This window comes from Lagenorhynchus albirostris, chromosome 3 (genome assembly GCF_949774975.1).
Source record: "Lagenorhynchus albirostris chromosome 3, mLagAlb1.1, whole genome shotgun sequence".
Lineage (NCBI taxonomy): Eukaryota > Metazoa > Chordata > Mammalia > Artiodactyla > Delphinidae > Lagenorhynchus > Lagenorhynchus albirostris.
Genome location: NC_083097.1, coordinates 52,026,297 through 52,045,328, shown reverse-complemented (window position 1 = coordinate 52,045,328; position 19,032 = coordinate 52,026,297). Strand labels below are relative to the sequence as shown.

The window sequence follows — 19,032 nt, the reverse complement described above, 5'->3', positions numbered from 1 at the left end:
GATCCCACCTGTGGCGGAGCAACTAAGCCCACGAGCCACAACTACTGAAGCCCGTGCGCCTAGAGCCCATGCTCCGCAACAAGAGAAGCCACCGCAATGAGAAGCTCGCACACCGCAACGAAAAGTAGCCCCTGCTCACCGCAACTAGAGAAAGCCAGCGTGCAGCAACAAAGACCCAACACAGCCAAAAATAAATAAAAATAAACTTATGAAAAAAAAATAGAACTTTTACAAAAGGTTCATATCACTAAGTTATAAAGAATGAAGTAGAAAAATCTCAGGTTCTGAAAATAAGAAACAGAAGATAATAGTCTAATTGACTTGTATAGGACAAGTGGTTTAATAATTACAGGTTTTAAATAAAGTTATAATAAATGAACATGCACAGACTTCTTTTCTCAAATCCTTTAACTGGCTTAAGAAAAGCCACCTGAGACCACAGAGCATCTAAAATCAAGTACTTTGTCACAAATGAAATCAAGACTTCTTCAATAATTCATTAGTAAAGGGTGTACCCACATACATGGAAAACCACAACTCAAAAAGACATTCCACTTTTATTTTTCTCTAGGCGGATGAATAAATTGCTTCTGGCACATTTAATTGGTGTTTGGGGCATAATTTTCAGAATTGAAATGCTTAGTAAATTACTCAGGAGAGAGACTTCTCTCCTCAGTACAGTATTTAATACTTAGCCTTTTTTTTGTTTTTTTTTGGGTCATCTATGCATGGGTATTTTGTTGAGTGAGTGATGATGCCCAAATCCTCTTCCTAGGCCTGGCTAATAACTAGTTTGCTTTTATTTTTAAAGACTGGTTCAACCACAAATGGGCGTTTATTATTTTTACATGTGACGATAGTATTGTGATTATTTTTGAAAAAAATTTTTATCTCTTAGAGCTATTTATATACCGAAATACTTATGATTAAAGTAGTATCAATAAAATGTTGGGCATATGTTTAAAAATAATTGGAGGGGACTTCCCTGGTAGCGCAGTGGTTGGGAGTCCGCCTGCCGGTGCAGGGGACACGGGTTCGTGCCCCGGTCCAGATGGATCCCACATGCCGCGTAGCGGCTGGTCCCGTGAGCCATGGCCGCTGAGCCTGTGCGTCCGGAGCCTGTGCTCCGCAACTGGAGAGGCCATGAGCAGTGAGAGGCCCGTGTACCGCAAAAAAAAAATAAAAATAAAAATAATTGGAAGATGAAGAGGCATATGAAAAGAGATTGGCCATAAGCTAGTAATTTTAAACCTATACTAATTTCATGACTTCTATTTGTGGCTGAAAATTTACATAATAAAAAGTAAAATTTTAAATTAAAAATAGCTCTAGTTGCTATTCTAACCTCAGACATGTGGTTTGAAAAACATAATAACTCAACATTAAAACAATACTCATGCTGACAAGCAGATTAAAAGGGATAAGAATGGAGCAAACCCCAAGGGAAAACTAGAGCACACGTAAGAAGAAGCTAGAAGAAACTACAGCACAAAATATATTTGACCAGTAAATGAAGGTTCATTAAATTCACAGCTGGAAGGGGCCTAAGAAACCAGCTGGTTCAAATCCTTTAATTTAGGATGAAGCTCAGTGATGTTAAGTCAAGTAATTAACTATACTTCACTGCAGATACAGTGAATATTACATTATAAATGGATTATTAGAGAAGATTCAAAGTGATACTGCTTTCTAGTGTATCTAAAACTTGAGGCTGACAACTTTGGACACAGCTATCAGCTGGCTGGCTTCCTACTTCATCTAGTTAATGAATAAGCTTCTAGTTGCTGTTTGGCCACTGCCACTACCATCAATAGAAACAGTGTCAAACATTTACACAGCAGGCACTGCTTTGCATATACTAACTCATTTAATCCTTTGAATAACACTGTGACAGAGACTCTATTTTATCTCCATTCTAGAAATGATGAAACTGAGGCACAGAGAGGTCAAATAACTTACCCAAGGTCACACAGCTATAAATGGTAACTCCGGCAGTCTTGCTCTGGAGTCAATGTTGGTAAATACTAAATCACCAATCACACCATTCACTTTGACAGTTCTGCCATTCTCTTCAAGTTGCCCACAGTTATTAACCTAACACCTTGTCAGTGCCTGCTACTTTTCTTTACTCTTTCCTGTCCTTGTTGAGACAGACAGAGACATAATCAGAGGGCATGGTCCATGTGGCTCTGTGTTGACCCATGCCATATCCCAATTCTCCTGCTGGTCTGGCCAGCAACCCCTAGAAGCCAATTGTCATTTACTTATGTGAGAAATAAGTAAATCAACAGACTATGTGAGAAAGGAAAATAACAATGACACATATTTAATTTACTTCAAGATGGTAAAAATGATTTCAAATTCTTTGACATGTCTGTATATCAGAAGGCTACTCTTTAAAACAGAGAAGAGAGTTTCCTCACCGATAAAAGACAAAAGGCAGGTTTTAAAAACACTTCCTAACAAAGATGAAGGATGAATAACTACCAACCTTAGGTCCTTGAGGTTTGGAAGTCACACTGAAAGCAAAGAAAAGCACCTACCTGAATATAATACAAAGTCATTTACGCACTTATGAAGTGCTAATTATGTCCATGCACTGTGCTGTTTTTTTAATGCATTATCTCATTTAATCCTCATTGTATAGATGAAGAACCAAGGCAGAGAACGGTTGACAATCATGCCAGAGTCACACAACTAAGTAAGTGGCAGATCTGGGATGTGAACCAGGCAACCTTATTCCAGAGTCTGAAATCTTAACTATTTACTAAGCTGCTTCTTTCAACCCCCAAAAGTTATATTATTTTGTATAAGCCAAGCTGCTGCTTACCAACAGAACAACAGAGTTTCAGAACTGGAGGGTCTAGACTGAATCTTTCAACAGCAGCCCCACAAGACTTGGTGAGACGAGGGTGGGAGGAGAGAGGAAGTCTAAGATGACCACTTTTGGCTTTGCATGGATGTGAGTGATAGCTAGAGGGTTCAGGAGGAGAAGCAGATTAGAATGTTTCCTTCTTTTTCTTTTTTGGGGAGAGAGTGGGAAGACTGGGGGAAATTGGAGCTTTATAGGCATTCAATTATAGACATGCTGAGTTTATAATGTCAGTAAGATATCCAAGTAGAGAAGTGGAGCATGCATTTGGAGCTCTGGGGAAAGTAAGCACAGAGCTAGCTGCTAAAGATAAAAGATGAATAAGGCTAGTATGGCAGAAAAACATACTAAAATGAATGTAGCAGATACCTATTGATCTTATGTGTATCAGACACAGATAACAACAATATCATGTAAATGCAATTACAGAATTATATACAAGATGTTACAGTTGGACAGAGAAATAATACTCAGACTGGGAAATCAGAGCAATCTTCTTGGGGAGGGGGCATCAACAGGAATTATCCAGGGAAGGATGGGGTGTGGTATGTGAAGAAGCATAAGGGCAAGCCTGGAATAGAAGACAAGATTAGCAAAGGCCCATTTTCAATCACTGGTAGAGTGTATTGCAAGAATTACAACCAATTTGGAAGTTAGAAATGGGAATCAGAGAAAGATGAGGCTGGTGAGGTTGATAGGCAAGATTCCATGGCTTTATTTATGTCATGCTGGAGACCTTAAACTTTGTATCGAAGCCCTGAGTGAGAAGGTAAGATCTGTATTTTATTTATTTTTTGTATTGAAGTATAGTTAATTTACAATGTTGTGTTAGTTTCTGGTATACAGCAAAGTTATCCAGTTATACATATATATTCTTTTTCATTATGGTTTATTATAGGATATTGAATATAGTTCCCTGTGCTATACAACAGGACCTTGTTGTTTATCCACTCTTTATATAAGAGTTTGCATCTGCTAATCCCAAACTCCCAATCCATCCCTCCCCCACCCACCTCCGCCTTGGCAACCGTAAGCTTGTTCTCTATGTGAATCTGTTTCTGTTTCGTAGATAAGTTCATTTGTGTCATATTTTAGATTTCACATATAAGTGATATCATATGGTATTTGTCTTTCTCTTTCTGACTTACTTTCGCTTGGTATGATAATCTCTAGGTCCATCCATGTAGCTGCAAATGGCATTATTTCATTCTTTTTTATGGCTGAATAATATTCCACTGCATATATGTACCATATCTTCTTTATCCATTCATCTGTTGATGGACATTTAGGTTGTTTCCATGTCTTGGATATTATAAATAGTGCTGCTGTGAACACAGGTGTGTATGTACAAGATCTGCATTTTAGCTAGGTACTCTAACAGCTGTGGGAAGTATGAAAGGTCCATTTTAGGAGGCAAAGGAGGTCAGTTAGGAGGCTTCAGTAAGATAGATGAACAACTAAATTAAAAGTGGTAGTAGGGAGCCTTCCCTGGTGGTCCAGTGGTTAAGACTCTGCACTCCCAATGCAGGGGGCCCGGGTTTGATTCCTGATCAGGGAACTAGATCCTGCATGCTGCAACTAAGAGCCTGCATGCTGCAACTAAGAGCCCACATGCCACAACTAAGATCCCGAAGATCCCACACATAGCAACGAAGATCCCACGTGCCGCAACTAAGACCCGGCACAGCCAAATAAATAAATACATATTTTTTTAAAAAGTGGTAGTGGGAGTGGAAGAGGAAACAATGGGTTCAAGAAATATTCAAGAGGTAAAACTCGCAAAGACGGGATGTCATAGTTTCCAGTTTGGGTGGGTGGGTTGGTGGGTGGGACCGTAGCAAATGAACATAGCACATTTACCCTTGCAAATAGAAAATGCAAGGTCAGGTTTGGGGAAACACTACTAGGTAAGTTTCGGAAATGTTGATTTTTTTCAGTGCTTATGACATACGCCAGGGTATGAAACTGTGGTGATATGGCAGTTGGATATATGAACCTGAAGGCAAGGAGAGGGCTCCGGGTGGGAGACATAGCTGTAGATGTATTCAGATGTACAATTCTTAGAATGGACTGGGGCATCTAAGAACAGCATGTAGATAAGAACACTGGGGAAGTCTAGAAAAGTATGGAAAGGAAAAGTGCATACCAGGTGGGTTGAGGGAAGGTTTCAGACAGCAGGGTGTGTGGGAGAGACTCCAGCATGTATGTCTGCTCAAAGAAAGGAGACAAAAAAAGGGATTTACAGTAGAAGTTAAGAATAGAAACTTGAGAAAAACTAGGGCTTGAGAGGCAAGTGTCAGGAAAAGGAAGCTTGAAAGAAATTTGAGGATTCCTTGTAATAAAGGAAAATTAGGAATTTGATTCTCTGGAAGTCAAGAAATCATGTGTGGCCATTAACAGTGTAAATGTTACATGGAGACCAAGCGAAATCAGGACTGAAAAGTATCCACTGCATTTGGCAACTAACACCCAAGACTTAAAAGTGTCATCTGATTAGTGGCTCTTCCCTCTCTTGTTCTTTGGCAGCCACATCAAGCTGCTAATTCATACTGAAACCGAAAACAACTCAAGGTTCTGAGTTTTTCCCATGTGCTGCTCTTACATCATCCTGCTCTCCGATAGGTGATGTGTTTAGCTTAAATATAAGACTTCATATTTGATACTATTAAGAGTCTCCTCCCGATTAGAATGGTGTTATAGTGAGTTGAGATCCTCTGGAACTTTCATTTTTCACTACTAATTTCATTAGTAGGTCATTTATAGCCTCCCCCCAGTCACTGATAAAACATTTGTGACTTTCAATATTCACAAGTATAGACAGTCCTTGAATTACAATGGCTAGACTTAAGATTTTTGACTTCATGATGCTGTGAAAGCGATACGCATTCAGTAGAAACTATGCTTCAAACTCTGAACTTTGATCTTTTCCCAGGCTTGGGATACATGGGACGATACTCTGTCATGATGCTGGGCAGTGGCAGTGGGCCGCAGCTTCCAGTCTGCCATGCAGTTATGAGGGTAAACACCAACACACATACAACTATTCTGTAACCACACATTTGTGTTTTTTACTTTCAGTACAGTATTCAACAAATTACACGAGACATTCAACACACTATTATAAAATAGGCTTTTGCTAATGTAAGTGCTCTGAAAACATTTAAGGTAGGCTAGGCTAAGCTATGATGTTTGGTAGGTAGGTGTATTAAAAGTATTTTGACTTTTCAACTTAAGATGCGTTCATGGCGACATAACCCCACTATAAGTTGAAGAAGATCCCTAGTCAGTTCTTAATTATCCAAGTCCTTAGGGCTTCCCTGGTGGCACAGTGGTTAAGAATCCACCTGACAATGCAGGGGACACGGGTTTGAGCCCTGGTCCGGGAAGGTCCCACATGCCACGGAGCAACTAAGCCCGTGCGCCACAAGTACTGAGCCTGCGCTCTAGAACCTGCAAGCCACAGCTACTGAGCCCATGTGCTACAACTACGGAAGCCCTCGCGCCTAGACCCTGTACTCCGCAACAAGAGAAGCCACTGCAATGAGAAGCCTGCGCACTGCAACGAAGAGTAGCCTCCACTCGCCGCAGCTAGAGAAAGCCCGCACACAGCAACGAAGACCTAACACAGCCAAAAAAAAAAAAAAAAAAAATCCAAGCCCTTAGAACTACTTTCTTTTACCTTGAATGGAAGGGAGCAAATTATAAGTTATTATGGACTCACTTGGTATCAAACACTGTGCTAGATGTTCTCACATACAATGGTTCCTGCGCTCCTTACAAAAACTGTAGGAGGTAGTAAATGTTATCTCTATTTTAGGGTTGAAGAAACTGAAGCTTAGTGAGATTACACAAGCATTTGAAACCAGGTCTGCCTCCAACGCCATGTGGTTTGCCAATTTTCTCTCATTAAATGTATTAAATGTATTTTTTTTTAAAGATTTTTTTTTATGTGGTCCATTTTTATTTTTTTTTTGCGGTACGCGAGCCTCTCACTATTGTGGCCTCTCCCGTTGCGGAGCACAGGCTCCGGACGCAAAGGCTCAGCGGCCATGGCTCATGGGCCTAGCCGCTCCGCGGCATTTGGGATCTTCCCGGACCGGGGCACGAACCCGTGTCCCCTGCATCGGCAGACGGACTCTCAACCACTGCGCCACCAGGGAAGCCCTGATGTGGACCATTTTAAAAGTCGTTATTGAATTCGTTACAATACTGTTTCTGTTTTATGTTTTGATTCTTTGGCCCTGAGGCATGTGGGATCTTAGCTCCCCTACCAGGGATCGAACCCGCACCCTCTGCTTTGGAAGGTGAAATCTTAACCACTGGACTGCCAGGGAAGTCCCTGCAGATTCTCTTTCCCTTTTTTTTTTTTTTTTTTTTGGTGTAAATCTCTACATACTGAGCTTTGTTCTTTTTCCAGCTTTATTGAGCTATAATTCCCATATAACATTGTATAAATTTAAGGTGTAGTACATTCTCTTTCTTGGAGTCATTTCATTAGTTTTTAGCATGTTTGCCTTGGACACTCAACTTACTCAATGTGCCTATTTCTAAATTCAGGTAAACAGTCTGAGGGGAAGAGAACTCCCTCCCCTGGTCTTCACACGTCCAAATCCTACCACTCTTCCAGGACCAATTATGACCTTGCCGCTTCCTTTTATCCTGAAAATAATCTCTCCTTCCTCTGAACTCCCATAACAATTTCTCTATTACTCTCTGTGGTACTTATCACCCTCCATCTTGTATTATAATTATTTATGTATGTGCCTTATCATCCTTACTACCCTGTACTGCCTTGGTCTTTTAAGAAAGATCAGAATAAGAAATTGCCCATACAAAGTCTACTTATGCATTTACTATGTAAGTATTATTGAGGCTATTATTCATTGCATTCACTCAATTTCCCCTGTATAATGCACCCACATGATAAATTTATCTCATGAACAGTACCAGGAAAAACTCTGTTTCTGATAATTTTTAATGGTATGTTTTCCCTTTGCCTTTACTGCCAGAAAGTTAACAGTTCTGAACCCAGTTAAAAGAATTAGACTGACTCTAATGTTTAAACATTTTTTTTTGCCTAATATTCTTTTCCCTCGATTAATCTTAAGGTGTATTTTTAAGGTAAGCAATCACAAATTAATTATGGTAAAGAGGGGGAGTACAAAGTAAATTTCAACAAGCAAATATTGGGCTGGCCAATATTTGTGACATGAGTGAATGAAGATTTGAAAGTTATGTATAGGTTTCAATCAACCACATTCTACTATCCATCATTTCTGTAAGTTTACAATTTTTCAGTGTCATTAAAAACATTTTGATGAGCTGTTATACATCTTACTGAGTCGCCTTGGTCCTTTTTGCCATTCTAAGCAAGTTTTTTTTGTTTTTACTTCCCTTCAGTTTCTTTTGTGCAGTTATGGGAGTATAGTACTTATAGCACAGGGTCTAGATCTAGCAGAGCAGGAATGAGATGTGTTCCAGTATATGAATCCACCATCATGGCGTTTTTGGGTTCTCCTGGGTACTTCTTCCACCAAGTAGGGCAAGCTGCATGTCATTACCTTCCTGGTCTGTACAACAAGTTAAGTATTTTGGCTTTTCTCAGGATTATACTCTGCTTAATGTCATGTGTTTCCCCAGTACCAAGTAACTCCCAGGTCATACAAGTCCAGAGAGTCTGGTTTCTCTGCCCTGGGCTGACCCCACACCCACTCATGAGAAGTTCACCTTTGTTAACTTCTCAGCTTGGTTGCTTCTGACCCAGTACTTCAGAAACTAGCACCTCTTTCAACTTCTTTCATATCCAGGTTGACAATGTAGAATGAGCTTTGCTATTAATATATTAATGTATATTAATATACAGAGTATTCATTAATTAGACTATTACTCTACAGATCCACCAACTGGTCTGTAAGGCACCAAGTCACTATTTGAATGCCCTCAGTGGTGACAAGGGAATATGACAAAGATCATGTCTTTTAACATATGGCTTCTCTTCTGCCTCAAATCACCTAGTATATACTCAAAATTCCTATGAGTCTGTTGGTTAGGTTAGCTTCCTACTGCACTCTACTCTGTAATTTTTTATTACATGACTAGATCTAAATTAATACTTAGACATAAATTTCCTCTTGCAACTTTTTTTTTTGCATAAAGAAATTCACAATGAGCTATTTCCTATAGGGTTTGAAATATTTACTTCCTACTAGAAGTTATACTGTCATTGTCAATATAAAAATGTCAAATCTAGGCCTATACTCCTTAGATATCAGGAATGAATGCTGAATTTTCAGTTATTACCACTGATGACATCTTTTCATCCATCCAGTCACTACATATGGTTGTTAAGCAACTACTCTGGGAACAACACCATGCTAAATGCTGGAGGTACAGACATGAACAACAACAAAAAAACAGGCTCCTGATCTCAGAAAACTTGTGAACTACTGTGGAAGACAAACACTATTAATAATAACGTGTATGCTACGGAATTACTTACAGTATTCAGAGGGATCAAATTTAGTAGGAGTCAGGCAAGTTGACCCTGAGGAAGTGCAAACTAAGCTAATATTAACAGCATCTATCCCAATCTGTTTTAGAGATATGTTTGATTACTTTCTGAGTCCTTAAACAGAGTAAGGGCATGAACCCTTGTGGACAGGGATAATTTGTCATGTCCACAGCTCCATTCTCAGAGTTAGCTCAGTGGCTGGCATAGGTAAAATACACTATAAATATGTACTTTTGAATGGAAATCAAATGAAACGTATCTAGAATATATAAATAGTACTTAAATTCAATATGAAAAAAAATAAACAAGCAAATAAGAAAATGGGCAAAAGACACTAACAGGCATAAAATACAAATGGCATATAAACATGAAAACAGCTCAAACGCATTAGTAAACACAGCAATACATAAAAAAACCAAGAGGTACCATTTTACAACCTTGGATTGGTAAAAGGTCTGACAACACCAAGAATTGCTAAGGATGGAGGATCAATGGCTACTCATGAAGGATATACAGCGAGAGGGAGTAAATTAGCATCACCACTTTGGAAAAGAATTGGACATCATTTGGTAAAGTTGAGAATGTACATATGTCCTACAAACCCAGCAATTTTTCTTAGGTCTTCCCCTTGCACATATGTATCAGGAGAAAATACAAGAATATTCATAGCAGTATTGCTTATAATAGAAAATAACTGGGAACAACCCACTGACAAGAAAATGGATAATACATTTTGGAATGGTCACACAAGGAAAGACCTAACAACCGAAAAAATGAACCACAGCCATGTCAAACTAGTTCCATCATGTGAAACTAAACCATATATTGCTTAGGGAAACATGCATTTGTGATAACATTTTTCTTTTTTGGGGGGGGGTACGCGGGCCTCTCACTGTTGTGGCCTCTCCCGTTGCGGAGCACAGGCTCTGGACGTGCAGGTTCAGCGGCCATGGCTCACAGGCCCAGCTGCTCCGTGGCATGTGGGATCTTCCCGGACCGGGGCACGAACCCGTGTCCCCTGCATCGGCAGGCGGATTTTAAACCACTGCGCCACCAGGGAAGCCCTATAATAAGTTTTAAGTTGAATGACAAGTATTAGCTAGGCTGTGGAAAGGTAGGGGAAGAGAAGCATACTCCAAATAAGATATTAACATGTGTTAATTTAACGCCAGGAGATGAGGATATGAATTCTCTGGCTGAAACATTGAGTTAAGAGAAGCCGGGAGAGCTAAGTCATGGTCAGACTGTATAGGGCTTTATAAACCATATGAAAGAGTTTTGATTTTATCCTAAGATTCATGGCAATCAAAAGAAGAATTTTAAACTGGAATGGGACACATCACATTTGCGTTTCATAAAGATCTCTGTTTTCATAAGGAAAGTATATTAGTAGGAAGCAAAAATTGAGGCTGAGACTGATGATAAAGATTTGGATTATAGCGGTGGTACCACGAATAGAGAAAAGAGAAAGAATTTGAAGACTTGGGAGTTGACGGAAACGTTACAGAGAGAAGGCCAGGAACAGCTCCAAGGCTTTTGACTTGGGTAACTGGTGACATTCACTGAGACAGAGGACAATGGCAAAAGAGAGGATTTACAAGGGAATGCTGTATAGTTTAGAATAAGGTGGTGCTGAGATTAAACAATAACTTAACAGATGCTCAGTAAATATTTGTAAAATGAAAAAGTGACTGAATATGAGACCTCCAAAAAAGCTGTACAACTGGTAGTTGGAATCTACTATCATTCATTTTCTTCTCGTTTACATAAATAATTTGTGTTTCTTTATGCTGTGTCTTGCCAGAAAATTCCTATGAGGATGTGAAAGCTGTATAAATATATAATTTTCAGTGTTAGAATGATAAGATCTAACAATGTAGCCTTATAGTATACATGTCATGCTTTGTGGCAAGCAGCCGTCAACTGTTTCAGTCCCTACAACCCTGTCTACAATGTGAGGCAGAAAAAGAATTTTCTCTTGGTCTTGACAGCAAGTAAGATTACGTATCAAAGATACCAGCTAAGTGTGTCTAAGAAATAAAGAGGGTGCCCTTTTGAACGCTAAGCAGGAGGTATAGATAATCTCAGAGTAGGTGGAAAAGGACAGGGTCTTCCAAAATAAGCTATGGTAAGTCAGAAATCCATATTTTGCAAGCTGGACTTTCTCTTATACTTAGCTGCAGTTTCTGTGTTGATTTCCTTTTTGTTTCACTTAATAAGAAGAAAAAGTCTTTCAAAAAAATGTCAGTCTTGGGGCTTCCCTGGTGGCGCAGTGGTTGAGAGTTCGCCTGCCAATGCAGGGGGCACGGGTTTGTGCCCTGGTCCGCGAAGATCCCGCATGCCACGGAGCGGCTGAGCCCATGAGCCATGGCCGCTGAGCCTGCGCGTCCGGAGCCTGTGCTCCGCCACGGGAGAGGCCACAACAGTAAGAGGCCCGCGTATGGCAAAAAAAAAAAAAAAAAAGGAATTCAAGAGAAATCCGAGAAATTGGGTGATTTAATTAAGGTCACAAGGTTAGTTGAACAGCAAGTACAATTCAATCTTCAGATCCCCAGTCTACTTATTCCCAAGAAATTGGCTAAATACCCCCATCAATGATCCTGGCTGCAAAGCTAGATTTGGGAAACGAGTATACAGCAACTATAACAACAGGAAAACCCAAGAGAAATCATAAGCCGGTTGAGTAAAAACCTAGTTACTCATATAACACTAAAATGAATTCCCACATGTCAAAGGAAACAGGAAATCAGGAGTACATAGAGGGCCTTCCATGTGGTCGGTCAAGTACTGACTCCTTTAGGAAGATACAGATTTTGAAACAGAGATTCTGCGATTAAGTCACTCACAAGAACCATGGGTGGATGACTACTACTACTGTAGAGTATGTTGATTGACTGCAATATATGCCCTTAAGTAACAAAATAGTTAATATATTTATGGTAGATTGCTAGCTTCTAAAAAAGTAATAATTGTACGGCTTTTTACATTTATTTTCTTCCATGCATAAACAAAGAATATGCATAACACATACCAGCGGTTCTCAAAATGTGGTCTGCAATCCTATGGGGAGTGGTTCTTGAGACCATTTCAAGGAGTATGTGAGGTTGAAAGTATTTCATAAAAATACTAAGACATTATTTACCTTTTTCACTTGGTTGACGTCTGCACTGATGGTGAAAAGCAATGGTAGATAAAACTGTTGGCACCTTAGAACAAATCAAGGCAATGACACCAAACTGTCCTAGTAGTCATTATATTCTTCACTGTCACTCCCTCATGCTAAAAATAATGTAAATTCCACTTTAGAATGTCCTTGATGAGATAGTAAAAATTATTAATTTTATTAAATCTCAATCATTAAATATATGTGTGGCAAAGTAGGCATAAAGTGCACCAGCTGAATACCTGAGTACAATGGTTGTCCAGAGAATTTGGTTGTGCAAATTAAAAGCACTTGTGCAATTGACTGAATTGTGAACTGAAATAGCTGCTTTTCTCATGGAACACCATTTATACTTGAAAAAATGACTGACAGACAAACCATGGTTACTCAGACTTAAGTGTTTTGCAGAAATCCTCTCAAAAATGTAACATAGTAAGGCTGTCACTTCAAGGAAAACAACTGATAGTATTTGTTACCGATGATAAAATTTCAGCTTTCAAATGAAAAATAGAATTTTGAAAAAGTGTATCTGCCACCATGAGCTTGCCAGCTTTCTAGTATTTGAAGACTTTTATGATGGGATGATGATATTAAGGAATATGATTATTTGATAATGTAAAATATGTCAACATTAGGAAGCTATGTATAACACAGTGAGCCACTATTTTCCAAATGAATAGTGTTTGATATTACAAAATCATGCATAGGTAAGAGACTCATTACAAGTGTAAAACAGACCTATGGATTTTAACGTAACAGTAAGAAAAAGTACGTTGATAGTTTCATATTTCACATTGCAACCATTCTTATAAAAACTACACCTTGTCAAACTTTGATGTGATATCAAAGAACACCCATGATTATCTAAAACGTCTATTAAAATTAAAATACTTTTCTTTTTCCAACTACATATGACAGGTGGGATTTTCTTCATCTTCTTAAACCAAAACGAACCAGTGCAACAGAATAAACGTGTTAGCAGATGTAAGAATCCAGCTACCTTCTATTAAGTCACATATTTGTGTTGCAAAAACACAAAACAATGCCACTCCTAGGATGGTTCTTATTTAAAAATAAATAAATCAATAAAACAAGTGTTGATGAAGATGTGGAAAAACTGGAACTCTTGTTCTTTGCCAATAGCTGCCAATACAGCTGCTGTGGAAAACAGTAAGGTGGTTCCTCAAAAATTAAACAAAGAATTATCCTGTGATCCAGTAATCCCCCTTCTAGGTACGTATCCCAGAGAATTGAAATTAGAGACTTAAACAGAAATGTGCATGCCAATGATCATAGCAGCATTACTCAAAGTAGCCAAAAGGTGGAAACAACCCAAAGTCCATGGATGAATGAGTGGCCAAATAAAATGTGGTATATCCATACAACAGAATACTACTCAGCCTTAAAAAAGAAGGAAATTCTGACACATGCTACAACACGGATGAAGCTTAAAGACATTATGCTAAGTGAAATAAGCCAGTCTCAGCAGAACAGATATTGTAAGATTCCCCTAGTATCAAGTACCTAAAATAGTCGAATTCAAAGAGACAGAAAGAATAGTGGTTACCAGGTACTGGAAGAGGGGATAATGAGGAGTTTCAGTTTGGGATGATGAAAAAGTTCTGGAGATGGATAGTGGTAATGATTACATAACAATGTGAATGTACTTAATGCCACTGAATTGTGCACTTAAAATGATTAAAACGGTAAATTTTATGTATATTTTACCACAATTAAAAATAAAAACCCAAAGGAAAAAAATCCACAATACCATCTTCTCACTGACTGTTTTGGAGATGTTTTGTAAAATAGTTATTTTTTGTTAAAAATGTTATTTATGCATGTAATGAATTTATTACTGTTTTAAAAATAAACTAATAAATACTTAAAAAATCTCCCTGGTTTCATTTCTAATATGGTAAATAAGGAAAGATATAACCCACATAAACAGAAGCTCTTAGGTCCTCAGTAATTTTTGAGTGGTAAAGAGGTCCTGAGACTAAAAAGTTTGAGAACTACTGTCAAATATGAAATTTATTCTCTCTTCTCACACCTGCGTTATAGGAAGATATATATTTCTTCATTTGTTGGTATAGCTTCATTTGAGAGCTATACCACTTGCAGCCTGCAGACTAAAAGGACAGTCTGAAATATGGTCAAAATCATCACACTAACTCTTTATGATCACTACTGTCCCCAGATGCGCCAAAACTGTAAGGACTGAGTAGCCTAAAGCTCCACACAGATGAGTGGCAACGTACAACAGAAAACTGTTAAAAAGCTTACAGGCTGATTGCTAGGTTCTAAAGGTTTTATAAGGATCTAGCAAGAAACACACATTTCCCTTTTTCTGTTGGTTCTTCATTCAGATTTTCAGTTCAAAGCTAGATTTGGGAATGCGGGTGGTAGTGGCATTGTTTCTGAAAACCATTCCATCCAGCGCATCCGTGCAAAGAATTTAATTCTCTCACCATGTTGCTACTGGTCTATGGCACAGGGGTGTGGCGAGGGCGCTAAGGAAGCAGTCCAAAACAGCAGCTGGGGCTGCACCAAACCGTGTCCAAGCAATCATTTCCTCCATTTGGGGCCAAGTCAATTAGCCCCGGCCAGAGGCCGAATGTTTTATGCGAAGTAAATAAAAAGGAAATTAGAAAGCATGGACGGAAATAAGCAGCAAAACCATAGCGGCTGCATCTTGTGCGAGTGTTAAACGATGTGTATGCTAACGATGTGCAGGAGGGGTAAATGAGAATTGTTATTCGAGTCTACAGCTGCCGGCACTGTTAACGACAGGTCTGCAGTTCTGGATGGGGACGAAAGTCAAATGATTTTCTTATCCCGACCATCTTTCTGCATTCGTTTTGGGCTGGGCCCGGGACCAGTCTCACTGCTTGCAGCTGAGGCAGTCCCAAACAAAGGGGAATGGACGCCCTCTCAAGGGAGCGGATGAAGAAAAGGTGGCCCCAAGTTCCTGCGCCAGGTGTCCCTCGGGGTAGACCATGCGGACTGTGGGAAGGGAGGGTTCCAGGAGCGTCGGAGGGGTGCTGTTTGGAAAGGCTGGGCGGAGGCGCCTGGCAGTGACGGGGCAGAAGACCCCGCTCTGCCCAAGGTCAAGGTTAACACGCGCACGGGAGGTACCTGTGGAGGCTTCGCACAGCCGAAAAGCACTGGGCTATCATGGGAGCGCCGAAAGGCGACGGCGGCTGAGGGCGCGCTGTCCTCCGGTTTGGGGGTGAGGGATTCGGGACGCCGGGAAGCCGCGCGGCGGCCTAGCAGAAGAGACAAGAGCGGCGGCGGCGGCAAGCTCCGCCTGAACCCTCCCACGTGCTTCAGCCCCAAGCCGGCGCCCACTTCAGCCCCGCCCCTGCCCCGCCCCGGCCTGCGCCCGGCCCCGCCCCGCTCCGCGCCCGCTCCGCGTCCCGCCCTGTGCGTCTTGCACCGCCCCGGGGGCGGTTCTGGCGAGGCTCCTCAGCTGGGTTGAAGCGCACAGCTGGGTGGGCTAAGGGGCGGCGGCGGTCTGGGAGCCGGGGAAGTTTGGGCCACCGCTCGCAGTGCTGCGCTTCGAAGCCAGGCTCAAGCCCGGAGAATCAGCGGGGCGGCGGACCGACTTACCGACGCCCTCGGGCCCGCTGCCACCGTCTCGCGTCCTCTTCCCTGGTAAGGGGCTTCTGTATGGGAGGGGTCCGTCTGTCGCCGCCCCAGACCGGGCCTGCACCGCGCACCCGCAGCAAACCCCGTCAGGGCCAAGGCGAGGCCTGGGTACCGAAGGGAGGGAGATGGAGGTCGATGTGCTCTGGGGAGAGGAAGGGAGAGAAGCCCGGAGGAGGTTGCCCTTCTCCATTTCCCCTCGCACCCCCGCTCCCCTCCCTCCCCCACCATTCTTTTTTCACCCTTCTGCCCTGGGGCCTTATTTAGTACTTGCAACCCCATGGCCTATTGGCTGGGCTCGCTTTTAAAATAAGCACACAAATAATAAACGTCCTAGTGGTGGGTACCACACCCTGGCTTTGAATTAGGTAACCTGGGGAGCAGATGGATGATTCGATTTATTGGAAATAAGCCATTAATGCATGATGGCCCTGCGCCACTGTTTGGATGCGATAGTATTCCATGTGAATGAACATGACCCAGAGCTTCCAGTTTGTCCACGAGAGCACAGCTACTGCAGAGAGCATTGGTCGGTTTGTAGTATCCATCGACTTAGGCAATGATTTTCTGACATGTCTTGATTAAATAGAAATGCCATTTTTATTAAAAATGACACCCAATGGCTGAACAACCTTTCCCTAATATATTTTCTCATCACATAACTGTCTCCACCTACAAAAGTAGGTGGAGTGTAAATTGTGCATACATTTGAAAAAAATCTCATGAAACAGAGGAAAATACTCAGCGTGGATCAGCTTCTGAGTCAGCAGTATGAAATCTCCCTCAACTTAGTACTAAAGCCTTTTGGGGATTTCTATATCTGCATCTGTACCCCTGTCCTTTTCTGGATCTGTACCATATAAACTGTTAAGATACAGTGAACTATTCAGTGAGAATTTAAGCTATGTTGTACATGTTTTGAGAAAGACTTTACTTTTGCAAGTTTTAACATAACCTAATATTACTGGGTGTAAATGAAAATGTCATACATTAGCATATCTATACTTTGTGCTCTCTTGACTCTTTAAAAAGAAAGGAGTGAAGATAATACAGACTTTACTTTTAATGTAATTTATGACCCTTGTGATTTATAATCTTCTTCACTGATTCTTTAAAATTACTTATTTCAGTGTTTTCCTTTTTCTTATCAAGGAAAAGTGTTTAAACTTTAAAAATGTCATCTATCAAGCACCTAGTTTATGCAGTTATTCGTTTCTTACGGGAACAAAGTCAGATGGATGCTTATACTTCAGATGAGCAAGAGAGTTTGGAAGGTAGGTACCTGTTCTCTATGTTCATTTGTGTTATAATTATAAATAAACACTAAAATAGCTATAAGCTATTTTTGTTGTATCAAAATCAGAACATTTTGTAGATTTTTCAAGGAGAGAGACCTTACAATAAGGTTATGGTGTTTTCATTCTCTGAGGCTTGTTTTGTGTTTTACAATTAACAACAAGAGGACTATTGTTTTTTATTTATTTTAAAAATTATTTTATTTTATTTATTTTTGGCTGCATTGGGTCTTAGTTGCTGCACGTGGGCTTTTGGCGAGTGGGGGCTACTCTTCGTTGCAGCGCGCTGGCTTCTCATTGCGGTGGCTTCTTTTGTTGTGGAGCACGGGCACTAGGGCACGCAGGCTTCAGTAGTTTTGGCTCGTGGGCTCAGTAGTCGTGGCTTGCGGGCTCCAGAGCACAGGCTCAGCAGTTGTGGCACACGGACTTAGTTGCTCCGTCACATGTGGGATCTTCCCAGACCAGGGTTCGAACCCGTTTCCCCTGCATTGGCAGGTGGATTCTTAACCACTGCGCCACCAGGGAAGCCCAACTACTGTTTATTTATTGAACAACTATTATGTGTCAGAACTATGCTATTCATATTGTAGGGAAATTTTTCTCCACAGTAACTGTTAAGTTAGTTATTATCCGCATTCAACAGATAAGTAAATGAAAGCAGATAAAGTAATATAACACAGCTAATATGTGACAAAGCTGAGATTTAAATCCTGGTTCTTACTTTGAAGATCTTGTTGTCTTTTCCTAATAGGAAAGCATCCAGTTTAGAGTCAATATATGAAAACACCTTAGTCATCATAAAAGCACTATGCAAGTCTAATAATTATATCACTATTAAGCTCTGATAACTTCCTCTTGGAGGACTTGAAATAAGAGGATTTCACCCTTATCTATGTTAGCTTTAAATATTAGATTCAGTAATCTGTAAAGTTGAGCAGGACTTGGATGATAGCATCGCATGTTTCCTTGACACCATCTTTTCTGCTTCATGTTTATGCATTAGAAAATTTAAATTCAGTATAACCATAACAAGATAGAATTCTGCAGCTGGGCTTGTGGAGGTTCAATGAGCCCAGCTTCCTTGTGGCCTAAAGATTTAATTATTGCAATGAGACAGTACATTTGAGAGAATTTAATAAAAGTACAATTTGAATTGCCCATCTCGAGCTGTTTCATGTCTAAAGGGGACACATCTATTAATTTCAACAAGTACTTCCCTTGTGAATATGCTTTTAGGAAGTTGGGATGAAAATTGGGCATTTGCTCTAAATCTGCTTGCAATCTGGTGAGATTATCTTTCCAGGTGGCAGTGAGAGGAGCTGGTGACACATAGTTGGAGATTGCAATCAGTCCATTAGGGTCTTTTTGTCCTTCTCGATGGTTAGACTATGTGAAGATAAAGGCGACTGGTTATCTAAGGAAAATGTTGTTTATGGTGCTCTGTAGCAAACAGATAAATGGAATCATTTAATAAAAGATGTTTTTTTTCTCATCAAAGGCAGTATAATACTTTTAAGGGCCAGAAAGAAAATTGAGAGTTTTT

General features: G+C 40.4%; 2 protein-coding genes across 5 annotated transcripts in view; one reads left to right on the top strand and one right to left on the bottom strand.

Moving 5' to 3' along the window:
- NLN (neurolysin) overlaps window positions 1-15,828 on the bottom strand; it is a 100,182-nt gene extending 84,354 nt beyond the window's left edge. For 2 of the 3 annotated variants that reach the window (XM_060143021.1, XM_060143022.1), the window contains exon 1: window positions 15,685-15,828. In XM_060143021.1, coding sequence (XP_059999004.1) covers window positions 15,685-15,725 — 41 coding nt within the window. In that variant the 5' untranslated portion in view covers window positions 15,726-15,828. The remainder of the gene's footprint in view (window positions 1-15,684) is intronic. The other variant, XM_060143024.1, reaches the window with a different exon arrangement.
- A 191-nt stretch (window positions 15,829-16,019) lies between these two features.
- SGTB (small glutamine rich tetratricopeptide repeat co-chaperone beta) overlaps window positions 16,020-19,032 on the top strand; it is a 45,382-nt gene continuing 42,369 nt past the window's right edge. For both annotated transcript variants that reach the window (XM_060143017.1, XM_060143016.1), the window contains exons 1-2: window positions 16,020-16,203; window positions 17,347-17,468. In XM_060143017.1, the coding sequence (XP_059999000.1) occupies window positions 17,369-17,468 (100 nt within the window). In that variant the 5' untranslated portion in view covers window positions 16,020-16,203; window positions 17,347-17,368. The remainder of the gene's footprint in view (window positions 16,204-17,346; window positions 17,469-19,032) is intronic.